The 27,216-nt window shown below is 33.8% G+C and overlaps 1 protein-coding gene across 1 annotated transcript in view; it reads right to left on the minus strand.

Annotated features, from left to right (window-relative positions):
- The window catches only part of CNBD1 (cyclic nucleotide binding domain containing 1), a 397,689-nt gene that overhangs the window by 133,032 nt on the left and 237,441 nt on the right, over positions 1-27,216 (minus strand). Inside the window, exon 6 of the mRNA XM_030304387.1 lies at positions 6,909-7,099. Coding sequence (XP_030160247.1) covers positions 6,909-7,099 — 191 coding nt within the window. The remainder of the gene's footprint in view (positions 1-6,908; positions 7,100-27,216) is intronic.

Consider the following 27,216-nt stretch of genomic DNA (forward strand, 5'->3'; position numbering starts at 1 on the left):
CAAAGACAGCCTTAACCCAGCAGAAGAGAAATAATAAAGATCAGAGCAGAAATAAACAATATAGAATCTAAAAAAACTGTAGAGCAGATCAATGAAACCAGGAGTTGGTTTTTTGAAAAAATAAACAAGATTGACAAACCTCTAGCCAGGCTTCTCAAAAAGAAAAGGGAGATGATCCAAATAGATAAAACCATGAATGAAAATGGAATTATTACAACCAATCCCTCAGAGATACAAACAATTATCAGGGAATACTATGAAAAATTATATGCCAAAAAACTGGACAACCTGGAAGAAATGGACAAATTCCTAAACACCCACACACTTCCAAAACTCAATCAGGAGGAAATAGAAAGCTTGAACAGACCTATAACCAGCGAAGAAATTGAATCAGTCATCAAAAATCTCCCAACAAATAAGAGTCCAGGACCAGATGGCTTCTCAGGGGAGTTCTACCAGACGTTTAAAGCAGAGATGATACCTATCCTTCTCAAGCTATTCCAAAAAATAGAAAGGGAAGGAAAAATTCCAGATTCATTCTATGAAGCCAGTATTACTTTGATTCCTAAACCAGACAGAGACCCAGTAAAAAAAGAGAACTACAGGCCAATATCCCTGATGAATATAGATGCAAAAATTCTCAATAAGATACTAGCAAATCGAATTCAACAGCATATAAAAAGAATTATTCACCATGATCAAGTGGGATTCATTCCTGGGATGCAGGGCTGGTTCAACATTCACAAATCAATCAACGTGATACATCACATTAATGAAAGAAAAGATAAGAACCATATGATCCTGTCAGTCGATGCAGAAAAAGCATTTGACAAAATTCAGCATCCTTTCTTAATAAAAACCCTCGAGATAGTCGGGATAGAAGGAACATAGTTAAACATCATAAAAGCCATTTATGAAAAGCCCACAGCTAACATCATCCTCAATGGGGAAAAACTGAGAGCTTTCCCCCTGAGATCAGGAACATGACAGGGATGTCCACTCTCACTGCTGTTGTTTAACATAGTTTTGGAAGTTCTAGCATCAGCAGACAACAAAAGGAAATCAAATGCATCAATATTGGCAAAGATGAAGTTAAGCTTTCACTTTTTGCAGATGACATGATTTTATACATGGAAAATCCAATAGACTCCACCAAAAGTCTGCTAGAACTGACACATGAGTTCAGCAAAGTTGCAGGATACAAAATCAATGTACAGAAATCAGTTGCATTCTTATACACTAACAACGAAGCAACAGAAAGACAAATAAAGAAATGGATCCCATTCACAATTGCACCAAGAAGCATAAAATACCTAGGGATAAATCTAACCAAAGATGTAAAAGATCTGTATGCTGAAAACTATAGAAAGCTAATGAAAGAAATTGAAGAAGAAACAAAGAAATGGAAAAACATTCCATGCTCATGGGTTGGAAGAATAAATATTGTCAAAATGTTAATACTACCCAAAGCTATCTACACATTCAATACAATCCCAATCAAAATTGCACCAGCATTCTTCTTGAAGCTAGAACAAGCAATCCTAAAATTCATATGGAACCACAAAAGGCCCCGAATAGCCAAAGTAATTTTGAAGAAGACCAAAGCAGGAGGCATCACAATCCCAGACTTTAGCCTCTACTACAAAGCTGTAATCATCAAGACAGCATGATATTGGCACAAAAACAGACACACAGACCAATGGAATAAAATAGAAACCCCAGAACTAGACCCACAAACGTATGGCCAACTCATCTTTGTTTTTTTGTTTTTGTTTTTTTTATATATATGAAATTTATTGACAAATTGGTTTCCATACAACACCCAGTGCTCATCCCAAAAGGTGCCCTCCTCAATACCCATCACCCACCCTCCCCTCCCTCCCACCCCCCATCAACCCTCAGTTTGTTCTCAGTTTTTAACAGTCTCTTATGCTTTGGATCTCTCCCACTCTAACCTCTTTTTTTTTTTTTTCCTTCCCCTCCCCCATGGGTTCCTGTTAAGTTTCTCAGGATCCACATAAGAGTGAAACCATATGGTATCTGTCTTTCTCTGTATGGCTTATTTCACTTAGCATCACACTCTCCAGTTCCATCCACGTTGCTACAAAAGGCCATATTTCATTTTTTCTCATTGCCACGTAGTATTCCATTGTGTATATAAACCACAATTTCTTTATCCATTCATCAGTTGATGGACGTTTAGGCTCTTTCCATAATTTGGCTATTGTTGAGAGTGCTGCTATGAACATTGGGGTACAAGTGCCCCTATGCATCAGTACTCCTGTATCCCTTGGATAAATTCCTAGCAGTGCTATTGCTGGGTCATAGGGTAGGTCTATTTTTAATTTTCTGAGGAACCTCCACACTGCTTTCCAGAGCGGCTGCACCAATTTGCATTCCCACCAACAGTGCAAGAGGGTTCCCGTTTCTCCACATCCTCTCCAGCATCTATAGTCTCCTGATGTGTTCATTTTGGCCACTCTGACTGGCGTGAGGTGATACCTGAGTGTGGTTTTGATTTGTATTTCCCTGATAAGGAGCGATGCTGAACATCTTTTCATGTGCCTGTTGGCCATCTGGATGTCTTCTTTAGAGAAGTGTCTATTCATGTTTTCTGCCCATTTCTTCACTGGGTTATTTGTTTTTCGGGTGTGGAGTTTGGTGAGCTCTTTATGGCCAACTCATCTTTGACAAAGCAGGAAAGAATATCCAATGGAAAAAAGACAGTCTCTTTAACAAATGGTGCTGGGAGAACTGGACAGCAACATGCAGAAGAATGAAACTAGACCACTTTCTTACACCATTCACAAAAATAAACTCAAAATGGATAAAGGACCTGAATGTGAGACAGGAAACCATCAAAACACTAGAGGAGAAAGCAGGAAAAGACCTCTCTGACCTTAGCTGCAGCAATTTCTTACTGGACACATCCCTAAAGGCAAGGGAATTAAAAGCAAAAATGAACTCTTGGGACCTCATGAAGATAAAAAAGCTTCTGCACAGCAAAGGAAACAATCAAGAAAACTAAAAGGCAAACAACGAAATGGGAAAAGATATTTGCAAATGACATATTGAACAAAGGGCTAGTATCCAAAATCTATAAAGAGCTCACCAAACTCCACACCCGAAAAACAAATAATCCAGTGAAGAAATGGGCAGAAAACATGAATAGACACTTCTCTAAAGAAGACATCTAGATGGCCAACAGGCACATGAATAGATGCTCAACGTCGCTCCTCATCAGGGAAATACAAATCAAAACCACACTCAGATATCACCTCACACCAGTCAGAGTGGCCAGAATGAACAAATCAGGAGACTATAGATGCTGGCGAGGATGTGGAGAAACAGGAGCCCTCTTGCACTGTTGGTGGGAATGCAAACTGGTGTAGCTACTCTGGAAAACAGTGTGGAGGTTCCTCAAAAAATTAAAAATAGATCTACCCTATGACCCAGTAATAGCACTGTTAGGAATTTACCCAAGGGATACAGGAGTACTGATGCATAGGGGCACTTGTACCCCAATGTTTATAGCAGCACTTTCAACAATAGCCAAATTGTGTAAAAAGCCTAAATGTCCATCAACTGATGAATGGATAAAGAAATTGTGGTTTATATACACAATGGAGTACTATGTGGCAATGAGAAAGAATGAATATATGGCCATTTGTAGCAACGTGGATGGAACTGGAGAGTGTGATGCTATGCGAAATAAGCCATACAGAGAAAGATAGGTACCATATGTTTTCACTCTTATGTGGATCCTGAGAAACTTAACAGAAATCCATGGGGGAGGGGAAGAAAAAAAAAGAGGTAGAGTGGGAGAGAGCCAAAGCATAAGAGACTCTTAAAAACTGAGAACAGGGGCGCCTGGGTGGCGCAGTCGGTTAAGCGTCCGACTTCAGCCAGGTCACGATCTTGCGGTCCGTGAGTTCGAGCCCCGCGTCAGGCTCTGGGCTGATGGCTCAGAGCCTGGAGCCTGTTTCCGATTCTGTGTCTCTCTCTCTCTCTGCCCCTCCCCCATTCATGCTCTGTCTCTCTCTGTCCCAAAAAAATAAATAAACGTTGAAAAAAAAAAAAAAAAAAAAAAACTGAGAACAAACTGAGGGTTGATGGGGGGGGTGGGGGGGGAGGGTGTGTGATGGGCATTGAAGAGGGCATCTTTTGGGATGAGCACTGGGTGTTGTATGGAAACCAATTTGACAATAAATTTCATATGTTAAGAATAAATGGCCAACAGATATAGGAAAAAGTGTTCAATATCACTAATTTTCAGGAAAATGCAAATTTAAACCACAATGAGTTATCATTTCACACTTGTTAGAATGGCTATCATCAAAAAGACAAAGGTAAGTGTTGGGAAAGATGTGGAGGAGAGAGAATCTTTGTATACTATAGAAATGTAAATTAGTACAACCATTACTGAACACAATATAGAGTTTCCCCAAAAAGTTTAAAATAGAACTACCATACAATCCATTAATCTCATTTCTGTGTAGACAACTAAAGAAATGACACTCTCTCAAAGAAATATATGCATTCCCATGTTCATTGCATCATTATTCACAATAGCCAAGATATGGAAACAATTTAATGTCTATCCATGGATGAATGGCTAAAGAAAGTGTCAATTGTTACAACATGGATGAACCTGAAGGACACCGTGTTAAGTGAAATAAACCAGACATAGAAAAACAAATATTTTATGATCTCACTTACATGTGTAATCTAAAATAGTCAAACTTGGTCACCTGGGTTGCTCAATAGGTTAAGCATCTGACTTTGGCTAAGGTCATGATTTTACTGTTCATGAATTTGAGCCCTGCATTAGGCTCTGTGGTGACAGCTCACAGCCTGGAGCCTGCTTTGGATTCTGTGTTTCCCTCTCTCTCTGCTCCTCCCCCACTCATGTTCTGTCTCTCTCTCTCTCTCTTTCTCTCTCTCTCCCACATTCAAAAATAAACATTTAAAAAAATAAAAAGTAAATAAAATAGTCAAACTCATAAAAGCAAAGAATAAAATGTTGGTTATTAGGGACTGCGGGGTAGAGGAAATGAAGACATATTGCTCAAAGACTACACAGTTTCAGTTATGCAAGATGAGTAAATCCTAGAGATATAATGTACGGCAGGGGACTAAAGTTAGCAATACTGTACTGTATACCTGAAATTTGATAAGAGGGTAGATATTAAGTGCTCTCACCACAAAAATATAACTATGTGAGATGATGAATATGGTAATTAGCTTGATTGTGGTGATAATTTTACCTTATTTACATTTGAGATATACACCTTAAAACACACCATTTTTACTTTTTAATGACAACTCAACTAAACTGGAGAAAAACACACTTCATCCCAAGCAGAATGACAGATTAGTACTACTTTCACAGACCTAATGCAGAATTCAGAAGTGGTGGTCCCATCACATTCCCATTTATTCATGAGTTTTGCCCTCACCAAATGAACAAACAAATATGTCCTGGAAGAGTAGAGTTGACTACATTAAAGTGGACCAAGAAGTAGCTCTACTTATAGCTACTGTGTCAAGTATGGTATTTTCTCCCTCAAGTATAATGAAATGGCATCAGGTACCTGGTATGTGGCCATTGAGTGACAAATGTATTCTTTTTCATCTCTATCAAGAAAGATCAGGGGCACCTGGGTGACTCAGTCAGTTAAATGTCAACTTCATCTCAGGTTATGATCTCACAGTTCATGGGTCCGAGCCCCACATCAGGCTCTGTGTTGACAGCTCAGAGCCTGGAACCTGTTTTGGATCCTGTGTCTCCCTCTCACTCTGTCCCTTCCCACCACCCCCTCCCAAAAATAAATAAAGATTAAAAAAAAGGAAAGATCAGAAACATTACCTGTTCCTGTGTGATCAGCAACAATATACTTTTATATTCTTGTCTCATTTTTTATCTTCATCTTTCTTTCATAGTTTTATCCATACTCATTCTTCTTGAACCTGAGAATGTCCTAGGTTTTCCTGACTTCAATCCGTAGTGCTGAATAATTTGGCTTTAATTGGTTTCTTCGTTTTGTTTTGTTTTGTTTTTTCTATCCTGAACATCTTGACTATTATAAATCTAAAACTGGCTTTTTTTTAAAGCTACAATTCTAGTCAAACTACATTTGATACCCACAGAGAGTATCCAGAGATCCAAAAAATACTGAACTTTAATTTTTTGGCTAGCTGATAGTCTTGATAATACATATAAACACAAGATTTTCTTGAAGCAAGACCTTGTAATGGAATCACCTTGACCTTAGCGTTGCTCTTAAGATAAATAGCATAAGCATACATTCTTAACTTAATTAAAAAGACCTTTCATGATTTGTCTTCTGTATTCTTCTCCTCAAATTACCTGTTCCCCCTCCCTTATCTCAAACTACCCTCTTCCTCATTCAGTGATCCAATCACATTGGCCATCCTAGTTGTCCTGGTTATCAAATATACTATATAATCCCTGCCAGTGGGTGGTATGTTGTTGAAGGCATCCCTCATTAAAATTTCTTAAACAAATTTCAAGTTCAATATTAACAGTTTAATTTTCTTTTTTTTTTTTTTTTAATTTTAGATATATGTAGAGAGAGCACAAGCAGGGCAGGGAGTGGTGGGCAAAGGGAGAGAGAGAAGTTCAAGCAGGCTCCATGCTGAGCCAGATCCCATGACCCTGGGATCGTGACCTGAGCCAAAACCAAGAGTCAGACACTCAACCAACTGAGCCACCCCGGTGCCCCAGGATAATTTTCATTTTTAAAAGATATAAAGATTTTTAAAAAATTTTTTATATTTAATACCTAAGAACTCACTCAAGATATCTAGATTTACATATCAGAGATCAAATTTTACAATAATGATACTTTGGTTGCTTATGGAAAAAGGAAATATTCATTTCTTACCATTGGATCACATGAAGGTGTGTGCATCTCAGCAAGTATGTTTTTGAAGCCTTCGTTGGAAACAAATCCTTGGAAACTCTGAGGTATGAAAGAGGATGTTGACTCATTTTCATCAATCAGATCTTTATATGACTTTGTTTGAGGTCGAGCTGAACCTTTCAGTATTATATAAAATCCATCATTTCCAACCACTGAAACAAAACAAAACCAAAAAAGATATACTGTTGACTTTATTTCCCAGGTTCTTTGGTATAGACATGAACACATCATATTACATTTGCATTGCTTTTAGTAGATTTCTTCTATTCAGTGAGGACTCTAACATACCACTTAGATATTCACCAATAATTTACTCAAATAAAAAAGAATATCAAAGACATGTTTCCACATCTGGAGAATTTTTTTCTGACAATTACAATAATCAATCCTCATGGAACTGATAGATTCTGGAAAAAGAACCTTGAAAGCATATTACAGTTAATGGATTTAAGACATTTTGAGAAAAATAGGATCAGAAAACACCTTGAACTCTTTAAAATGTTACCTCCTCCTCAAAAATGTCATTTTGCTTATTTTATATAAGTAAGAATATATATCTATTATTAATTTTTGTCTTTTCTTTGGACATGATGATGATTGTTCATAGAAGCTAGTTTGGAGATGCAGATCATTAATAGGAGGAAGAGTTTTTTCCAGTATTTCTCATACTTCACAATTTAACTCTCCACAATCACTCCTCTAATTCCAGTTTCTAAAGTTTAACTATGTTCCTGTGTAAGTTTGGTTGGTTTATTCAGTTGTGAGCATTTTTGATACAACTTAAATCCATTCTAGTTCTTCTGAAACCTGACCTTTTGAAGAAACAGGACCTGGGAACCAGATGATGTCATTTTCCAAATGTTTACATTACTTTTTAGGATTGGAGAAAATTATTCAAGTGCTGTGAAAAGAGATTTTTCTTAAATTTTTCTTATTATTTTGCTACAAATAGAAACTTTACAAATTGATTTTTAGGGGCAATTTTTTTTAATGTCTAAGAGATGCCAACTGCTTGCCTTTTCTGCTTTTTTCTAAATAAGTGCTTTATTAGTGGGGCTTTCTTGGTTACCATCTGTATACAATGACGACAGGATAGTGATTTTCAGTCTTCTTTAAAGCAAGGGTTGTTTTGCCTGAATACTTGAGCTTAAAATAGATGTCTTTCTGGATAGCACAATATCACTTGTCACTAAACATCTAATCCATGTGGTGAAAGCATTGCAGACACATTGCTTTTAAATAGCTATCAGGTGAGCTGTATGGAACTACATTGTAGAAAGTACACTGTAAAGGGAAAGATAATAAAATGTTGTAAGAGTGGTAATGATTTTGATCAGTTACATAGGGGGAAAGGCAGTTGGGTAAAGCTGTTTTCCAATAAATACATTTGTATTTTGTTTTTGTATAGACTTAACTGGCAATTCTTAGCATAGAATAAAAATTGTAGAAAGAGGTACATTTTATGAAATAATTTTGTTCCAAAGGCTGCTAATTGCCTACCCAATATTAATATGCTCCTTTTTCTTTACCACCAAACCACAATTTTATTGAGTGCTACATACGCGTTTAAAAATTACGTTTTGCAGATATTCTTATATGCGTCGCCCTGTGACATGATTCTAATTAATAAAACACTGGGAGAATTTTTGCTTTCCAAACGTGCATGCAACTCCTTCTTCCCGGATACCTAGAACAAAGTTATGATGTTGGAGCTGGAGAAGCATCTTGCAACTAAAAGGAAAAGGCAAGGACAATCTCAGGAAATTCACCTTTAAATATGTCTTGTGACTTCGTTATTATGTAACCTAAATAAATCCTAAACGTTTGTAAACCAGTGTCCTTTAGTTCTCTATTACTCACAGCTGAAAACAGTTTCTGTGAATATTGTACTTTCACTTAACTCTAACCATAAAGTATGTTTGTTTTACTGATGAATGTAACTCTTCTGTTTCTCTGAAGAAAACCTTCCTTTTCCTTCAGGCTTTGGCCCAGTGACAGTGAATTTGACTAATTAATCTCTACTTACAATGCATTAGTTTTCACAATTACATTTTTTAAATATCTGTAATATTAAGGAGCCCCTTAAGGAGTTAAACTAATTAGAGGGGGAGTAGACTTTGAGATTCATGGAAAATATTTTAGTCAGAAAAGATTTCATCAGTCCTCAAATTATACTCACCAAAAGAATAAGTCAAATTGCTCTATTCTGGAAGGTGCTAACTCCACTTATATATAAAGATGACAGTTGCATTTGAAATGGCAAAGAGAGGACTATGTTTTACATAGATACCATGCTTTTATTAGTAGTAATAGGTAGATACCATTTTAAATGATTCATTATATATTGATGATTCCTTCTTTCCAAATAAAGTACTACAAATGTACCAAGTGCTGGTCTAGGAGGCAAGGGGAGGGCCTAAGATTTGATCCTAGTGTTGCATTCATTCTGAATCTGGGAGAGTCACATGTTCTTCAACTTCCAGTTCAAACCCTGTCATGCCAAATCGATTTATCTACATGTGTCAAAATTTTCTGTATTGTACATAATAAATTTTTATGTGGCAGTTACCATTTATTGAGTTTAAATAAACTATAAATTTCAAAACTGATATAAATAACTAAATTTTACCAATGAGAAGATTATTTAAAAAATTTTTGGCCAACATGAATTAATAAACTTTTAGAGGTACAGATGAAAAAGACTTAATTATAATATTTGAATTAGTGAATAATACTTAAAATCTCTTATTAAACAATATTAATTTGGAAATACTTCACTTAATATAAAGTGCATAAACTATTTTATTTAAACATGTTACATAAATCTATGCCCTTAGTTTCCTCATAATCACTTGAATCATTTCTCCATTCATCTAAAACAGTTCTCAGAAAAATTATCTTTACTACAATTGGTTTGGGATACAGTATATTTTGTATCTTTATGTAATTAAATTCTTGGAAATATTTTCCCAAGCTACAAGTACTATAATTATTTTCCTGACATTGACAAGTGTTGTTTAGCTGTTTAAACTTCATAAAATAATTGTTCAATTTACTGCTAAAAATATTTTTTCCAAAATTAAAAAAATACAGAAAAAGTACAAGGAAAAAATAAGAATCTCCAATACTTATAAAAACCAGAATTTTTATAAGTGCATTTATTTTGAAACAGCGAGAGAGAAGTGCCTGGGTGGCTCAGTCAGTTAAGCATGTGACTTCAGCTCAGGTCATGATCTCATGGCTCCTGAGTTCAAGCCCCACTTTGGGCTCTGCACTGACAGCTCAGAGCCAGCTTCAGATTCTCTGTCTCCTTCTATCTGTCTTTCTCCCCTGCTTACATGTTCTCTCTCTCAAAAATAAATAAATAAACATTTTTTAAAAAAAGAGGGAAAATGCCAGCATTCAAACATACTTTAGGAAATTTATATTAAAAAAAGAAACAGAGAAAGAGAGAAAGATGAGCGGTGGAGTAAGAGACAGAGAGAGACAGAGAAATCAGAATAATTTAAATTAAAGACTGAAAAAATCAAAAATTGACATGGATGTGAAGTAAATGGAATTCTCATACATTGTTGGTGGGAGTGTAAAGTTGTACAATTGCTTTGTAAAAATGTCTGGCAGTTTCTAATGCAATGAAACATACATCTAACCTATGTTTGTTGTAATTCAGCTCTACATGTTTACTCAGAGGAAACAAAAGTAGATGTCCAAAAAAGGACTTGTACAAGAATTTTACTAGCAGCATTAGCATAATGGATAAAATAACTAAAAGCTGGAAACAGCTTAGGTATCCAACCAGAAGAAAATATATAAAAAAAATCTCTGGTATATACATGCAATGGAATACTACTCAGCCATAAAAATGAATGAACAATTGATTCATGTGACATGAATGAATCTCAAAAATATTATGTTGATTGAAAGAAGGCTTTCATAAAAGAGTACATATCATTTGATTTTGTTAGAGTTCTAAAAGTTTCACACAAGATAGATTTATACTGAAAGAAAGAAAAAGAAAGTAAGGAAGGAAGAAAGGGAGGGAGGGAGGAAGGAAGGGAGGGAGGGAGGAAGGAAGGGAGGGAGGGAGGAAGGAAGGAAGGTAGGTAAGAAAGACAGAAAAGAGCAGTTGCCTCTGGTGGGTGGGCCAGAGATTGGCAAGAAATATGGGAAGAACTTTCTGAGGGAATGGTAAAGTTCTATATCTTGATAGAGGTTTGGATTAGAGTAATTGTCAAAACTCATCAAGTGATACACTTAAGGTATGTGTATATATATATATATATATATATATATATATGCACATCATTGTATGTAAATTTTACCTTAAAAAAATAAAGGACTGGAAAGAAATATTGAATTCCAGGTAAACACTGATGTGTTTAGAAGTGAAATGTCATTCCATGGTATGTTAATAGAATGGATATTATGCAGATGTAGAGTGGGGGAAAACTGTAGGAAAAAATGTGCAATTACAAGATGATAAACATTTTTTATTACTTTCTTTGTCCACTGTTCTGAACATATTACATATATTAATGCTTTTTATCCTCTTAGCGATCCTATGAGTCAGGTATTAGGATTGCTCCAATATCACAACTGTGGAAACAGAAGTCACTGAGCTACTAAAAATCCAGCCCTACCTCAAAGAGCCAGTAGTGGTAGAGTCAGTATTTAAACACAACAAATACTATGCCAACCTAAGTCAGCATCAGCACCTTCTCCCTGCCTGCTGCCCTGCTCTCTCTCTGTCTCAGTATATGTTTTATAGAACTATGGTTTCAATTGTGGTAAAGTAAGACAACATGTGTGACCTACACAGATGTCATGTTTCATTTTAAGTAAAAAAGGCACATTTTAAAGTAATATATACTAGTTTAAAATGTTAACAAATAAAAGTCAATATATGTATACCTATAAGTACATATTTATGGTATAAACACTATATAACAAAAACAAATCTAGAAAGAGATTTGGTAGTACACTAATATTATAACTAATTGTTCACAAGAAAATGAAGAGTAATTTAAATAGAGATCATGGAAAAGGACACTGTTAATTATTGAGCAAAATAATAGTGCTTGATTAGGATTGCAACTATACCTGTCCTTAGATTTTCTCCATATGGTTAATATTCTTAGATCTTAATAGTGGGTTGACTGGCTATTCCAAAAAAAAAGGGCTTGTTAAAAAACAACCTTTCTATCTAGAGTTCCAAAATCTAGAAACATAGCTCTTTCTGTTATCCAAACACACTAAACTTGTCACGAAGAGCAAGTATCACATATCGAGCATCAAATATTTGCCATGCCTATGCTAGGTGCTTTAACGAATTTTTTTAATAATCCAAATGTCATACATCATAGTACATTTTTCAGATGAAGAAATTAAGGCTCAGAATCATTAAGTAAATTCTTAAAAATCACAAATCATTTTAACTTCTGTAGGCTTTCAAATATATTCCAACATCTGAAGGATACACACAACACACACAAACCCACAAAAACACATACATTTACATATATAGGAGTATTGTGCATGTATGCAGTATATTATATGTATAGTTATGCAGTATGATATTGTGTATAAGTACACATATTAAATAAAATGTATGCATATGTGTATATATAAAAATATAATTATAGGAATTATATAGAGACATATACACAGAAGTTACTTTCATTGATTTTATAAAAAAATCTCAGGATTAAACTACTTACTGCTTTGTTACAAAGTTAAGTCAGAAGTTGAGCCTCAATTATTTCCTGAAATTAATGTAACTAATTTTACTTTTCCTTATTTATTAATCTACCAAAATTAGTTTGGTAAATATTAAAAATAAAAGAATTTAAAAGAACTTTCAGAAATATATGCAGAGTCAGATAAACTTTGGGGTGACTTCTTCATACAAAAATTTTGGGAGAAAAAGAAAATCCTCAAACAAAAAATAACATAAATTGAATTAAAAATGAATCAAAAAAGTATGGACTATAACACAATTAACAGGAAATTCTCAGAATTCATGTAACATCTGAAATTGATCCTCTAATATATAGAAAAATGATGTAAACACAATAAAAAAGGTTTAGAGAAAAAAATTACAATAGAGTTAAGCTTTCAAAGAACAATCAAAATATTAATTAAAAATCACAGAGTGGTGGGGCACTTGGGTGGCTCAGTCGGTTGAGCATCTGACTTCGGCTCAGGTCATGATCTCAATGGTTTCATGGGCTTGAGCCCCATATCAGGCTCTTGCTGATGGCTTAGAACCTGGAACCTACTTCAGATTCTGTCTCCTTCTCTCTCTGCCCCTCCCCTACTCACACTCTGTCTCTGTTTCTGTTTCTCTCAAAAATAAAGAAACATTAAAATTTTTTTAACAAAAAAAATAAATAAATCACAAAGTGGTGTTAAACTTATGAATTGTGACAAAAATATATTTATTAATAATGTAAGATAAATATAAGCATTTGAAATTCCTAAGCAATGAGAAGGAACATATAAGATAGGTTTCTTATTCAAATTTTCTAAATACACAAAATTATTTTATATAAATTTTTGAAAAACACAGAATACTCCAAGCATCTAAGAAAAATTTGACTGTAAGAATTAAAACAATATAGATTAAAATGGCATTAAATCTTGATTCTCAGACTTTGCAAAAGTAAAAGAATTCAATAAAATCAAGTTGGTTAAGAATCAATTTCAGGGGCGCTTGGGTGACTCAGTCTGAGTTGGTTTCAGCTAAGGTCACCATCTCATGGTTTGTGAGATTAAGCCCCAAGTACAGAGCCTGATTGGGATTCTCTCTCTCCCTCTCTCTCTGCCCCCCACCCCCACTCACTCTCATGTGCTCTTTATCTCTCAAAAATAAATAAAAATCTTTAAACCTTAAAAAAAAGAATAAGTTTCCTAAAATTATTTATCTACTCAACCTTCATGACATGAAAAGGGAAAAAAGAATTTTTATAAGGACTTGAAAAAATTTCCTAGTGGAGGACCTCATATTTAAAAATATCTTTTAACCACACTTGAATTAGGTGAACAAAAGGCATTCAAAAGGAATTGAGAATACTAATAAGGGAAAGTTTACTCATTTTGTAGCGACTTTTCAAAAGTTTGAATGCCACATATAAAGTTTGATTAAAGCAAACATGTTTGTGATTTCAGGGCTAAGGATCTCCCCCTCACTGGTTCAACTAAAATCAACCATTCTAAAGGGATTTACATGTTTCAAAGAGGTATAGTTGGATGAATAAAGTCATGTTGTCACCCGGCTAATTCTTACTTGGCCTATAAAATTGAGTTTAAGTGTTATCTATATACCAGGGAAGGTTTTCCTGATTAATGCCCCTCCTCTGTGATCTTTCTTCACAGAATTTCTGTCATGACACTCTGCATGTTCCATATCACCAATAGATTCTAGCCTTTTGGAGAAGGATCTTTGACACTTTTTTGTGTCCCTCCAGCCCATAGCACATTGCCTAGATTATTTTAGACATTTAGCAAATACTTGAATGAGTGAAAGCTTAATTAATGACCCTTATTATATTTCTCTCCAAAGAATCTAATAAAACCTTTGGGGACTAACTCATTTTTTTTCCTTAGAATTCTGCGTTTGGGAAATAAAATAACTCTCCTTGATTGCCTCTTTTTTTCTCAGCCCATTAGATGGGAGTTTAGGAAAATTTCAGAAAGTTATGTGAAGTTTAAGCCAGGTGGTTTAATTCATGGTATCCTCATTATAAGTTCTAACTGGTCCCAGAGATAACATAACAAAGGCAATGAATAACCTTTTCACAACTTTTACTATATTAAGGTATCTTTGGACATGAAATTTTTCTCTTTGGGGCAATTTTTCCACCCATAAGGTGCCAGGAGAAGTTATTTCAAGCACATGTCTCATAACCTTTTTTTTAAATATTGCTATAACTTATGGAAGATGATCTATAAGTAAAACTGGATATTTAGTTTAAGATTAAAAAAAACTCAAATAAATATAGAGCTAACTAGAAGGGGTGAAAAGAAATTTATTTCATTTTATTTTGGGCAAAGACCCTCCATTGGAATAGTATCAATACTGACATTCCAGTCAAATATTTGTAGAGATTTCATAAAAGGAGAATTTATGTTTATAAATTATTGGTGATTGTTTTTAATAACCTTAAAACTTATTATTTCTTAATATTTTTACTTAGTTCTCACAAAAAAAAGGACTAAGAAAATTCCATATTTCAAATTGCTTGTTCATATCTATAACATATATGTTAAGACCAAGGCCTCTGATTTTTTTCAGTAAAATATTTCATTCATTTATTTAGACTCTACCTTGTTATCTAAAAGGAATTATAAGTAAGCTTATAAAAATGTATACAATATTGTTTTAAAAATCAGTGAAGAAATAGAATGAAGGAAAATTGAGTAAGAAAAAAACAGATAGAGGCAGGAATAAATTAAATTACAAAACAAACTCTGTAAAAACCTATAAATTTTCAAGGAGATAATGGACCATTTTTTTCCATTTTCCTTACTTTAAAAAATTTTTAATATAATCAGTTATCTGATTTAGCAACCACAAGAGATTTTTTTTAATGACTTGACTGGAAGTTTCAAAACCACTGAATATATTTCTCCCAAGAGTTCTCCAAAAAGCAAGCAATGTTGCAAACACATCTATATTTTTCATAAAACACATTATTTAAAATATCTTGTACCAGGGTATAACAGACTATTTCTAAGGATTTAAAAATCAAAGAGAACTTCAGCTAGGTCCCCCGAAACCAGACGAGCTACCCATGAACAATCTATTACAGGATGAACTCGTCTATGTTGCAAAATAGTGAGAAGATTTATGGGTAGAGGTGAAAAGCCTAACGAGCCAGGTGATAGCTGGTTGCCCAGAACAGAATCTTAGTTCAACTTCTATATGGGAAGATCAAAAGGATGGCATCTGGGTATATGACTATAGGATTCACTGGTATAATCCAAAGGTAAGTGTTACTTTATCTGAAAGAATGAGTGAGTGACATCTATTTTCAGACTATCAATGAACAAAAATTATTGTGAATCAGTGGTGTGTATTCAAGATTGCATTGGTTGGAAATTACCTGCACTACTGATTATTGCATATATTAACTTATCAAATATTTATTGAGTGGTTATTTTGTCCAAGCACTGAAGGTTAGGCCATATTTCAGATTATGAACATAAGTGTGTTAGAGTCAACTCTTGTTGGGTGAGGTGAGAAGAAAAAATAGCTTTAGAAAGCTGAAGAATTTGAGGTTAAGTCATGCCTGAAGAAAGTGTTATAGTATCTATGCCTAGAAGTTTGCAGGTGGTAAATTAAGAATATTTTTACCTCTAAAAATAAACAGAAGCACCTACAACACACAAAAAATGTGTTTTTCCTGACCTCAAATTACATAAATTAGTTATCAAAAGCTTTCTGGTCTATTAAAACAAAGAAAAAAATCTCAGTAAAGATTTAAAAAAAAATATCTACTCTTAAGAAATATAACTTTCAGGTGGATTCTCCACTATTTTCTGGATTAAGATATACCCCTGGATAACAAGACGAAGTTTTGGTTCATGGTTGTTAATAAAAGCCAGTTAATCTTGAAAAAAAAAATCCATATAAATAATAAGCTGAGCTTTAGAAATAATGGCTTTGGGTAAGCCAAAGCCATTATTTCTAATAATAATTAAATATCATGAAGATTTGTACATAGGGACTCAAAATATTTTTTTTGGAAAATTTCACTGTGATTCCTAATTTTAAGCTATACCACATTTTAATACTAAATGTGTAAATTTTAGTAAATGTTTAAAGTTCGTGGGAAAAACTTTGTGGATACAAAACTGACTGATGATTTGACTAATTTCCTCTACAAATACAAAATTTGGGGCCAATACATCATTTAAATAACTTTTTTTATTTTACATGTTCTAACTTCTGACTTATGATAACTAAACACCATTATCTTCCCTAAGATCACATTTTTCAATGTTCTATCTTGTTTTAAAATAAACAGTTCTATATATTTTCCTTTACCACTAAAAAAACATCTTAACCCTCCTATTAGTGTCATTTTTACAAAGTGTCACACTGTACTCTGAACATTTAAAAGATGAAATTTACATTAAACACTAAATCCAGGTGGACATATCACATCAAGAACCATTCTTCTGTTGGTAGATAAGAGCATCACCATGCAGAGCTCTTCTCACACTAGAAAGGATCATAAAAGCAACATTGCTTTTTATGATCCATTATGTGAGCAAAGACATTCTAGATTATGCATAAAAGAAGTGTATCAGTTAATGTTACATATTGCTCCATGAACTTTTTGATGATATGCACTTAAAAACACTGTTTCTTGATATTGTAGATGTGCAGGAATTTAATTACCTAACGAATTATTTTATTTTATGTTTTTATTTTATTTTATTTTATTTTATTTTATTTTATTTTATGTTTTATTTTTGCTTGAAGAGGCAGGAAAAAGCAAAAGAAAACAAAAGGTTGGCTTCAGATTCAAAGGCCCTGGTTTAACCCTTCACTAGAGTTGAACTAGTAAGGCTGAATTTCAGTCTTCAAACATAAGAAAGGGACAGTCCTACAAAGCTAAGATACATCTATCAAATGATTAAAAGTAGTTAAGGAATATACACATCATGAAACATTGTTACTCTAACATAAGATATTTTTTAAAAAGCTAATAGGAAGAAGTTTCTTTCTCCTATGGTAGTATTCCCCAGGTATGCTGCATAGAGCTGCTTCCTGAGGGGGGTAAGGAAAACACTGAGGTAACTTGTTTCAGCAATCATTTAGTGTCTATGTAGTGTTCTTCAGGAAACATTCAATGCATGCTGGCATATTGAAGTCTTTGAACTTCCACAAATCTGTTTCCTCAGAAAACTAATTTCTGTTGGTTTGTTTGTTCTTTATATATTTAATGTTAAACATTTATTAAAGTTTATGGACCTCAACTTTCAGGGATCTCCAGGTGCTGGCATATATTAATGTATTAATGGTCTCCAATGGTTTCTGACTGCTTCAAGAAAAGTACTTTAAACAGTAGCTTATACAATGAATATTCAGCCATAGAAAGAATGAAGTACATGATACAATGTGGATGAACCACAAAAACATGTGAAGTGAAAGAAGGCAGACATGAAAGGTCACATATTGTATGATTCTATTCATATGAATTTTCCAAAATAGGTAAATCCATTGAGATAAAAAACAGGCCAGTGGTTACCAGGGGCTAAGAAAAGGAGAATGGAAAATAACTGCTGTTGTGTTTTGGGTTTCATTTTGGGTTGGTGAAAATATCTTGGAATGAGATAGTAGTGGTGGTTCCACAACATTTTGAATGTTCTAAATGCCACTGAATTGTACCCTTTAAAGTGATTAATCAGGGGCACCTGGGTGGCTCAGTTGGTTAAGTGTCCGACTTCCGCTCAGGTCATGATCTCACAGTTCGTGAGTTCGAGCCCCGGCCCGCATCGGGCTCTGTGCTGACAGCTCAGAGCCTGGAGCCTGCTTCACATTCTGTGTCTCCCTCTCTCTCTGCCCCTTCCCTGCTCATGCTGTGTCTCTCTCTGTCTCAAAAATAAACAAACATTAAAAAAAATTTTTAAAAAATAAAGTGATTAATCATTAATATTATGTGAATTTTACCTCAAGTTTTAAAAAGACTTTATTGAGATAAAATTCAAATTCCATGAAACTCACTCTTTTTAAATGTATATTCAGTGTTTTTTTTCCTTTCCTTTTTGTTGTTTTTGTATATTCAAAGAGACATACAGTCAGCATCACACCCTAATGTTAGAATATTTTCACCATCCTCAAAAGAAACTCATGCCTCATGCCCCATTCCCCAAGTTTCTGTCAACTACTAATTCTTGTCTCAAATGAATTTTCCTATTCCAGACATTTCGTATCAGTGAAATTATAAATATCTATTGTTTTTAACTAGCTTCTCTCATTCAGCAAAATGTTTTCAAGATCCATCCAGATAGTGGCATGTATCAGTACTTCATTCCTTTGTATTGCCAAATACAAATAGAATCCTCATTCTATTATGAGGATATAGCATATTTTTAAAAAATCCATTTATCTTTTGATGGAAATTTGGGCTGTTTCCATTTTGGGGCTATTGCGAATAAATCTACTATGAACATTTGTGTACAAGCTTCAAATTAGTGTATGTTTTCATAATATCTGGTATATCTAAGAGCAGAATTGCTGGATCAAATGATAACTTTCTGTTTAACATTTGAAGAGCTGTCAGAATGTCTTCCAAAGTGGCTTCACCATTTTATAATCCCATCAGAAATGTATGAGACTTTCAATTTGTCTACATCCTCAACATTTATTATTGTTTATTTTTTATATTTAAACCATACTACTAGGTATGGAGTGGTATATAATTGTGGTTTTGATATACAATCCTCTAATGACTAATGATATTGGGCATTTTAATGTGCTCTTTTGCCATTTGCTTATCTTCTTTTGAAATGTGACTGTTCAGATAGTTTGTTCATTTTTCAATTGAGTTAATTGGCTTTTTATTATTGAGTTGTAAGAGTTCTTCATAATCTGGATGAGTCTCTTATCAGATATATGATTTGCAAAAACTTTCTCCCATTCCAAGGGTTGCATTGTCACTTTTTTGATTGTGCTTTTTGAAGTCCAAAATTTTATAAAGTCCACATTATCTAATTTCTCTTTGGTCACTTGTGCTTTCCGTGTCATGTTTATGGAAGCATAGCTTAACCCATGGCCACCAAGATTAATTTGTAAATTCTCTTTTAAGAATTCTATAGTTTTGTTCTTACATTTAGGTCTTTGATCCATTTTAGATTAGTAATTATATATGGTATGAGTTAAAGGTCTGACTTCATTCTTTAGCATGTGAATGGACATCCAGTTGTGCCAGCACCATTTGTTGAAAAAATTATCTTTTCCACAACTGAATTTTATTAACACCCTTGTTGCAAATCATTGACCATGAAATTAAAGCTTTATATCTGCATTTCAATTTATTCCATTAATCTCTATATCTATTTTGTGGCAGTTTTACACTGCCTTGAAACTGTAGGTTTGTAGTAAGTTTCAGAATCAGATGTGTGTGTCCTCCAACTTTGTCGTTTGTTTCCAAAAAAAGTTGTTTCTTTTCTGGGCCCTCTAAATTTCCATATGAATTTTAGAATCAGCTTACCAACCCCTACAAAAAGACAGCTGGTATTAGAGATTGTGTTAAATCTGTAGAACAATTTAGGAGTATTACCATATAAACAAAATTAGGTCTTTCGATCTATGAACACTGAGATATTTCTATTTATTTACACTTTTTCATTAAATCTATTCCTAAATAGGTTATGTTTTTGAGGCTACTGTAAACGGAATTGCTTTCTTAATTTATTTTCAAATTATTTGTTGCTTGTGGTATTAATGCTCCTTTAAATATTTGGTAGACTTCAACATGAAGCCATCTGGATCTGGGCATTTCTTTGTGGGAATATTTTTTAAATTACTAATTAAATATATTTATTTGATCTATTCAGATAGCCTATTTCTTCTTGAACCAGTTTTGATAGTTTGTATCTTTCTGGAAATTTGTTCATTATATCTAAGGTATATAATTTTTTGGCATATAGTTATTGTGTATTCCCTTATAATCTTTATTTTTATAAGGTCAATGGTGATGTTCACACTTTTATTGCTGATTTTAGTAATTTGAATGTTCTGTCCTTTTTCTTGATAAATATAGGTAAATGTTTTTTTATTCTTTGCAAAAAACATAGTTTTGGTTTTGATTTGCTCTATTATTTTTATATTCTCTATTCCATTTATGATCATCATAATATTTATCTTTTTTTACATTTTTTTTAACGTTTATTTATTTTTGGGACAGAGAGAGACAGAGCATGAACAGGGGAGGGGCAGAGAGAGGGAGACACAGAATCTGAAACAGGCTCCAGGCTCTGAGCCATCAGCTCAGAGCCCGACGCGGGGCTCGAACTCACAGACCGCGAGATCGTGACCTGAGCTGAAGTCTGACGCTTAACCGACTGAGCCACCCAGGCGCCCCTATGATCATCATAATATTTAATATCTCTTTTCTCCTCTGCTTTTTTGGGGATTAGTTGACTTGTTTTTGCTTTTGTTTGTTTGTTTTAATATATAGCCTCTATGAATGGGCCTATTCCTGGAAGTCAAGAGACAGATCAAATTGTGACAAATCTCTCGGATGGAACTTCGAAGAGGGATCCAAACCTATTCTGCCACCTTCAGTGGCTGTTGCTGATTTTCATGGCGACCATAATTGCAAGGCTGCTGCTGTTCAGGTTACTGCAGAACTAAGTTATAGTGTGATGGGAAGAGGGCAAGTCAAAATGCTGTAAAACTCACTCTTCTTACCAAGATTCCACCATTGTTCTTGAATAAATGTATCTTGGATTGTTGTAGATCTTTTTCAGAATTCTGAAAAAGTTGATAATGACCGTTTTGCCAATATTTTCTGTGCATTTATGGATTTTTGGAAGTCCTTACCATGCCATTTCAAAAGGGCTTCTCTGGTTTATTTTTACAGCTGTTTGTTTTAACGTCCATTATCTGCAGCTGAACTCTATGAATACTCTTTAGGAAATGTCATCCTAAAACACTGAAGAAAATGTTACTTTCAAAAGTCTTATTGCCTTTCAAATATTAAATTAATAGTATCATTTTTTCAATTCTTATTTTGCATGTTAACATAGCAAGGCATCTTATGTGTTATCTGACCATTCTGCCTGTATTATCTTGTCTAGCTTAACTTAATATCTCTGTCTCTCAAGTTTGTCTTTTATAAAATAAGGATTATAACATACATGTCATAGGGTTTTGAAAGTATTAAGGACATAGTACTTATAAATAATTTACAATAGTGTCAGATCAATAAATATTATATAAAATACATAATTATTTTGTGAAAAATGATGTTGGTGTACTGATAGGGATTGCATTAAACCTATAGATTGCTTTGGGTAATATAGACATTTTAACAATATTTTTTCTTCCAATCCATGAGCATGGAATGTCTTTCTATTTCTTTGTGTCGTATTCAATTTTTTTCATCAGTGTTTTATACTTTTCAGACTACCATTCCTTCACCTCTTTGGTTAAGTTTATTTGTAGGTTTTTTATTGTTTTTGGTGCAATTGTAAATGGGATAGTTTTCTTAACTTCAATTCCTGCTGCTTCATTTTTAGTATATACAAATGAAACAGATTTCTGTACCTTGAGTTTGTATCCTGTATTTTTACTGAATTTGTGTATCAGTTCTAGCAGTTTTTTGATGGAATCATTAGGGTTTCCTTTATAGTATTATGTCATTTGCAAACAGTGAGAGTTTTACTTCTTCCATATGAATTTGGATGCTTTTTAGTTCTTTTTGTTTTCTCATTGCTGTGGCCAAGACTTCCAATGGTAGGTTGAATTTTTAAAAGGGGTGAGAGTAGACATCCTTGTCTTGTTACAGACCTTATGGGAAAAGCTCTCAGTTTTGCACCATTGAGTATAATGTTGGGGGTAGGTTTTTCATATAAGACCTTTATTATGTTGATATATGTTCCCTCTAGACCTACGTTGCGGAGAGTTTTTACCATGAATCGGTGTTGTACTTTGTCAAATACTTTTTCTACATCTATTGAAATGCTCATGTGGTTTTTACCATTTCTCTTATTGATGTGACTATCACATTAATTGTTTTACGAATATGAACCACCTTGCATCCCAGGAATAAATCCCATTTATTCACAGTGAATGATTTTTTTAATGTATTGTTAAATTCACTTTGCTACTATTTTGTTGAGGATTTTTCATCTATATACTTCTCTTTTTTTGTGGTGTCTTTATCTGGTTTTGGTATCAGGGTGATACTGGCTTCGTAGATTGAATTTGGAAGTTTTCCTTCTCTTCTATTTTTTTTGGATTAGTTTGAGAATAATAGGTATTAATGCTTCTTCAAATATTTGGTAGAATTCACCTGGGAAGCCATCTGGTACTGGACTTTTTTTTTTTTTACTGATACAATTTCATTGCTGGTAATAGGTCTGTTCAAATTTTCTATTTCTTCTTACTTCAGTTTTGGTAGTTTATGTTTCCAGGAATTTATCCATTTCTTCTAAGTTGTTGAACTTGTTGGCATATAGGTTTTCATATTCTACTACAATTGTTTGTGTTTCTGTGGCATTGATTGTTTTTTCTCCTCTTTCATGAGTGATTTTGTTTATTTGGGTCCTCTTTCTCTTTTTTTTTTTAAATGAGTCTGGTTAGAGGATTGTCAATTTCTCCAAAGAAGACATACAGAAGACCAACAATCATATGAAAAGATGCTCAACATCACTTATCATTAGGGAAATACAAACCAAAACTACAATGAGATATCACCTCACATTTGTCAGAATCGCTTCACAAAACAAAACAAACAAAAAATTCCAGAAACAGCAAGTGTTGGTGAGGATGTGGAGAAGAAGGAACAATCTTCCACTGTTGGTAGGAAGACAACTGGTATAGCCACCGTGGAAAACAGTGTATGGAAGTTCCTCAAAAAATTAAAGTAGAACTACCCTACGATCTAGTAATTGCACTATGAATTGCATTAATTCAAAGAGATACAAGAACTCCTATGTTTATTGCAGCATTATTTGCAATAGCCAAACTATGAAACCAACCTAACCGTCCAGTTATAGATGAATAAAGAAGATTAGCATATATACACAATGGAATATTATTCATCCATAAAAAAATGAAATCTTGCCATTTGGAACAATATGGGTAGAGCTTGATAGTATAATACTACATGAGATAAGTCAGTCAGAGTAAGACAAATACCATATGATATCACTCATAATGGAATTTAAGAAACAAAACAAATGAGCAAAGGAAAAAAAAAAGAGAGAGAGAGAGAGACAAACCAAGAAACAGATTCTTAACTATAGAGAACAAACTGATGGTTTAGAGAGGGTAGGTAGGTGGGAGGATGGGTTTTTAAATGGTGATGGGGATTAAGGAGTGCACTTTTGTAATAAGTACTAGGTGATAGGAATTATTGAATCACAATTATGGAATTGTTGAATGTAACTCTGTATGTCAACTAACTGGAATTAAAATAAAAATAAAAATTTTTAAATAAAAATATAATATAAAATATGTAATTATTATCATCATTAAAAAAATTTTTTCCGGGGCACCTGGGTGGCTCAGTCAGTTGAGCGTCCGACTTGGGCTCAGGTCATGATTTCCTGGCTCGTGAGTTTAAGCCCCAACTCAGACTCTGTGCTGACAGCTCAGAAACTGGAGCCTGCTTCAGATTCTGTGTCCCCCTCTTTCTCCGCTCCACCCCTGCTTGTGCTCTGTCTCTCTCTGTCTTCCAAAAATGAACATCAAAAAAAAATTTTTAATTTTTTTCTAATTTCTAGCCCTTCTCTAATCCTGTGCTTTATTTTTTTTTCATAGATTGTATTTCCTGAAGTTATATTATGTGTTAATTTTCTATTTATTTTCTTTTTTCCCACATTAGAAAATAAGTTCCAGTGACAGTCACTAGCACATATCAAACACACAATACATGTTGTTAAATAATATACAGTTATCAATGTTTATATTATTATATGAAATGGAAGCCAGTTCTATGCCGTTTTCCTTCCTAAGCATTTAGCACAATACCACATTGGGGTTTTTGCACATATAACAAAAGTACATAAAAAGCTTTATTTAAAAACAACTCCCCATAATTTGGCAATGCTGTCAACTCTTCTGAAATATGCCAATCCAAAAATTAGCCTAGAGAGGTTGAAAAATATTAGTTCCATTCTATTATCTAAATAAAATCAGATAGGTTAAAAAAACTGTTAATTTCTAGATACTGAGTAGTGCAATTATGTAAAGCAACCTTAAAAGTAGTTTCTTATTAGTTGAAAATATTCCAATAACAGAAATGGAGGAAATTATGCACATGTGGCTGGTATTACTTACTAATACTCCTGTATCAACTGCTCAGAGTAGGTATTTATTGTGCTTAGGTAGCACCTGTTCTGATTTCTGATCAGATGTTGAATACTTTTTTTTTCTAATGTTTATTTATTTTTGAGAGAGACAGAGACAGAATGCGAGTGGGTGAGGGGTAGAGAGCGAGGGAGATGCAGAATCCGAAGCTGGCTCCAGGCTCTGAGCGGTCAGCACAGAGCCCGACGCGGGGCTGGAACTCACAAACCGCGAGATCATGACCTGAGTGGAAGTCGGAGGCTCAACTGACTGAGCCACCCAGGCGCCCCAGGTGTTGAATACTTTTAACATCATCTCTTGTTATAAGTTTCACTGTTTAAGAAAGTAAGAATCAATGGCAATATTAGAGAAATAAATATCAAGGTAAAGGGTCTTTGGTATTGTAGTGTGATTGAAGGGCTTTTTTGTTTCTGTTGTATTAATTTTCTCACAACCGTCTCTTGGATGGGGAAAGACAGAAATGGAACTGGGTCCTCACAATGCAGATAAATACTGAAAAAAATTTCTGGCCAGATTTCAAGGACAAAACTTCATGAATCATAGGGAACTCCTTAGTTGTAGTGAAAGCACATCCATACTTTAGGATCAATGCATGTTCTTCAAGACCATGTTTGCCTTTAAGAGAATCTTAATCTTTATGGTAGAACTATTTACCTATTTCTATTGTAAGAGCATATTATTTGAATTATGGTCAATTTACTTATGGAAAAGATTCCCACTAAATTTTCTATGAGAATTAGCTACCGTGTTTTTAGTTTTTAATTAATTTATTTTAATTTATTATTTAAGTTTTTTATTTACTTTTGAGAGAGAGAATGTGCACATAAGTGAGGGAAGGGCAGAGCAAGATAGGGACAGGAACCCAAGTGAGCTCTGTGCTGACAGTAGAGAACGTGATGCAGGGCTTGAACTCATGAACTGTGAGACTGTGACCTCAGCTGAAGTGGGATGCTTAACTGACTGAGCCACCCAGGTGCCCCATTACTGTGTTTTTATATGTTACATGAAATTTAAATCACAACAGAAAAGAAAGTCTGTGCAGGCTAAAAAAAATGTTAAAATTTAGTAATATAAAAATAATTTTTAGCATTAAAAACAAATACAAAAGTTTATTTAAGTGAGGAAATATGGTGTTTTTGAAATAACCTCATGAAAGGTGGAAATAAAATAAAATAAAGTGAAAGAAATAAAAGAGAAATAACACTGTTAAGACTTAACTGACTTCAAAAAGAAAACAGTAAAGATGATATAGATATAAAAGAAAAAATCCCTTATAATAATTATTTCATGGAAATGTATCAGTGTTAATGTAATGGTGGATAGTAATAAAATTTTGATCTAGGATCTAATTCCATGTTAGCCACTAAATTGAATTCTCAAGTAAGCTAATTTTCTCAGCTTTCGTGAGCTTTAGGTTGCCAATCATAAAAATGCTTGCTGCTCAGGCCATAATATAAGAGATCCAACGGAAAACTCGTGAAGTCACTTGAATTAAGTAACATTTATATATAGATATAGATATAGATATAGATATAGATATAGATACATATATAGATATATATAGATATATATGGCATAAAAATTATTATACCTAGTGTATAGTTTATATAATTTTTATTACAGTAATACAGGTAATATCTAGATATAGTAATATTAATATAGTAAATAAGTAATAAGTAATCTCATAGTAATTATGTTTTAGTTCCATTTCACTTAAACTAGAGACATATGTGTTATTCAGTACTTAAAATCAGTACTTAAATAATATTGTTATCCCTGTTAATATTTTATTGTTTAAGAAAACTGAATGAGAAGATGAGTGAGTAAATGGTGAGTTTAGGAAGCGGCTTTAAATAACAAAGCTCCAAAGAACCTTCCAGAAGAGAACAGAAGAGCAAACAGCTGTGTGGAATTGCAGGCGAGAAACCAAAGCCTCAGCCACAGATTGAAGTCAGCAGCCTGGTGACAAGGAGCTACTAGGAGGAACACTTTAAATAATAGCAGAGGGGGTGAAAGACATATATGAATAAAGAAAAGGGAGTGAGAAAGACACTTTGTTGCACCTTTTTTTAAAGTTGGATGAAGGAAGAGATTTACAAAGGTCAGATATTCAATGAATTGACTGCTTTGATAGTGAAACAGAACTGGCTGTCAGAATCAGATGTCTTAAAAACTCAAGAGAAGGATTTTGATACGGATATATGTAAAGACAAAGAC

Source organism: Lynx canadensis, chromosome F2 (genome assembly GCF_007474595.2).
Source record: "Lynx canadensis isolate LIC74 chromosome F2, mLynCan4.pri.v2, whole genome shotgun sequence".
Taxonomy (NCBI): Eukaryota; Metazoa; Chordata; class Mammalia; order Carnivora; family Felidae; genus Lynx; species Lynx canadensis.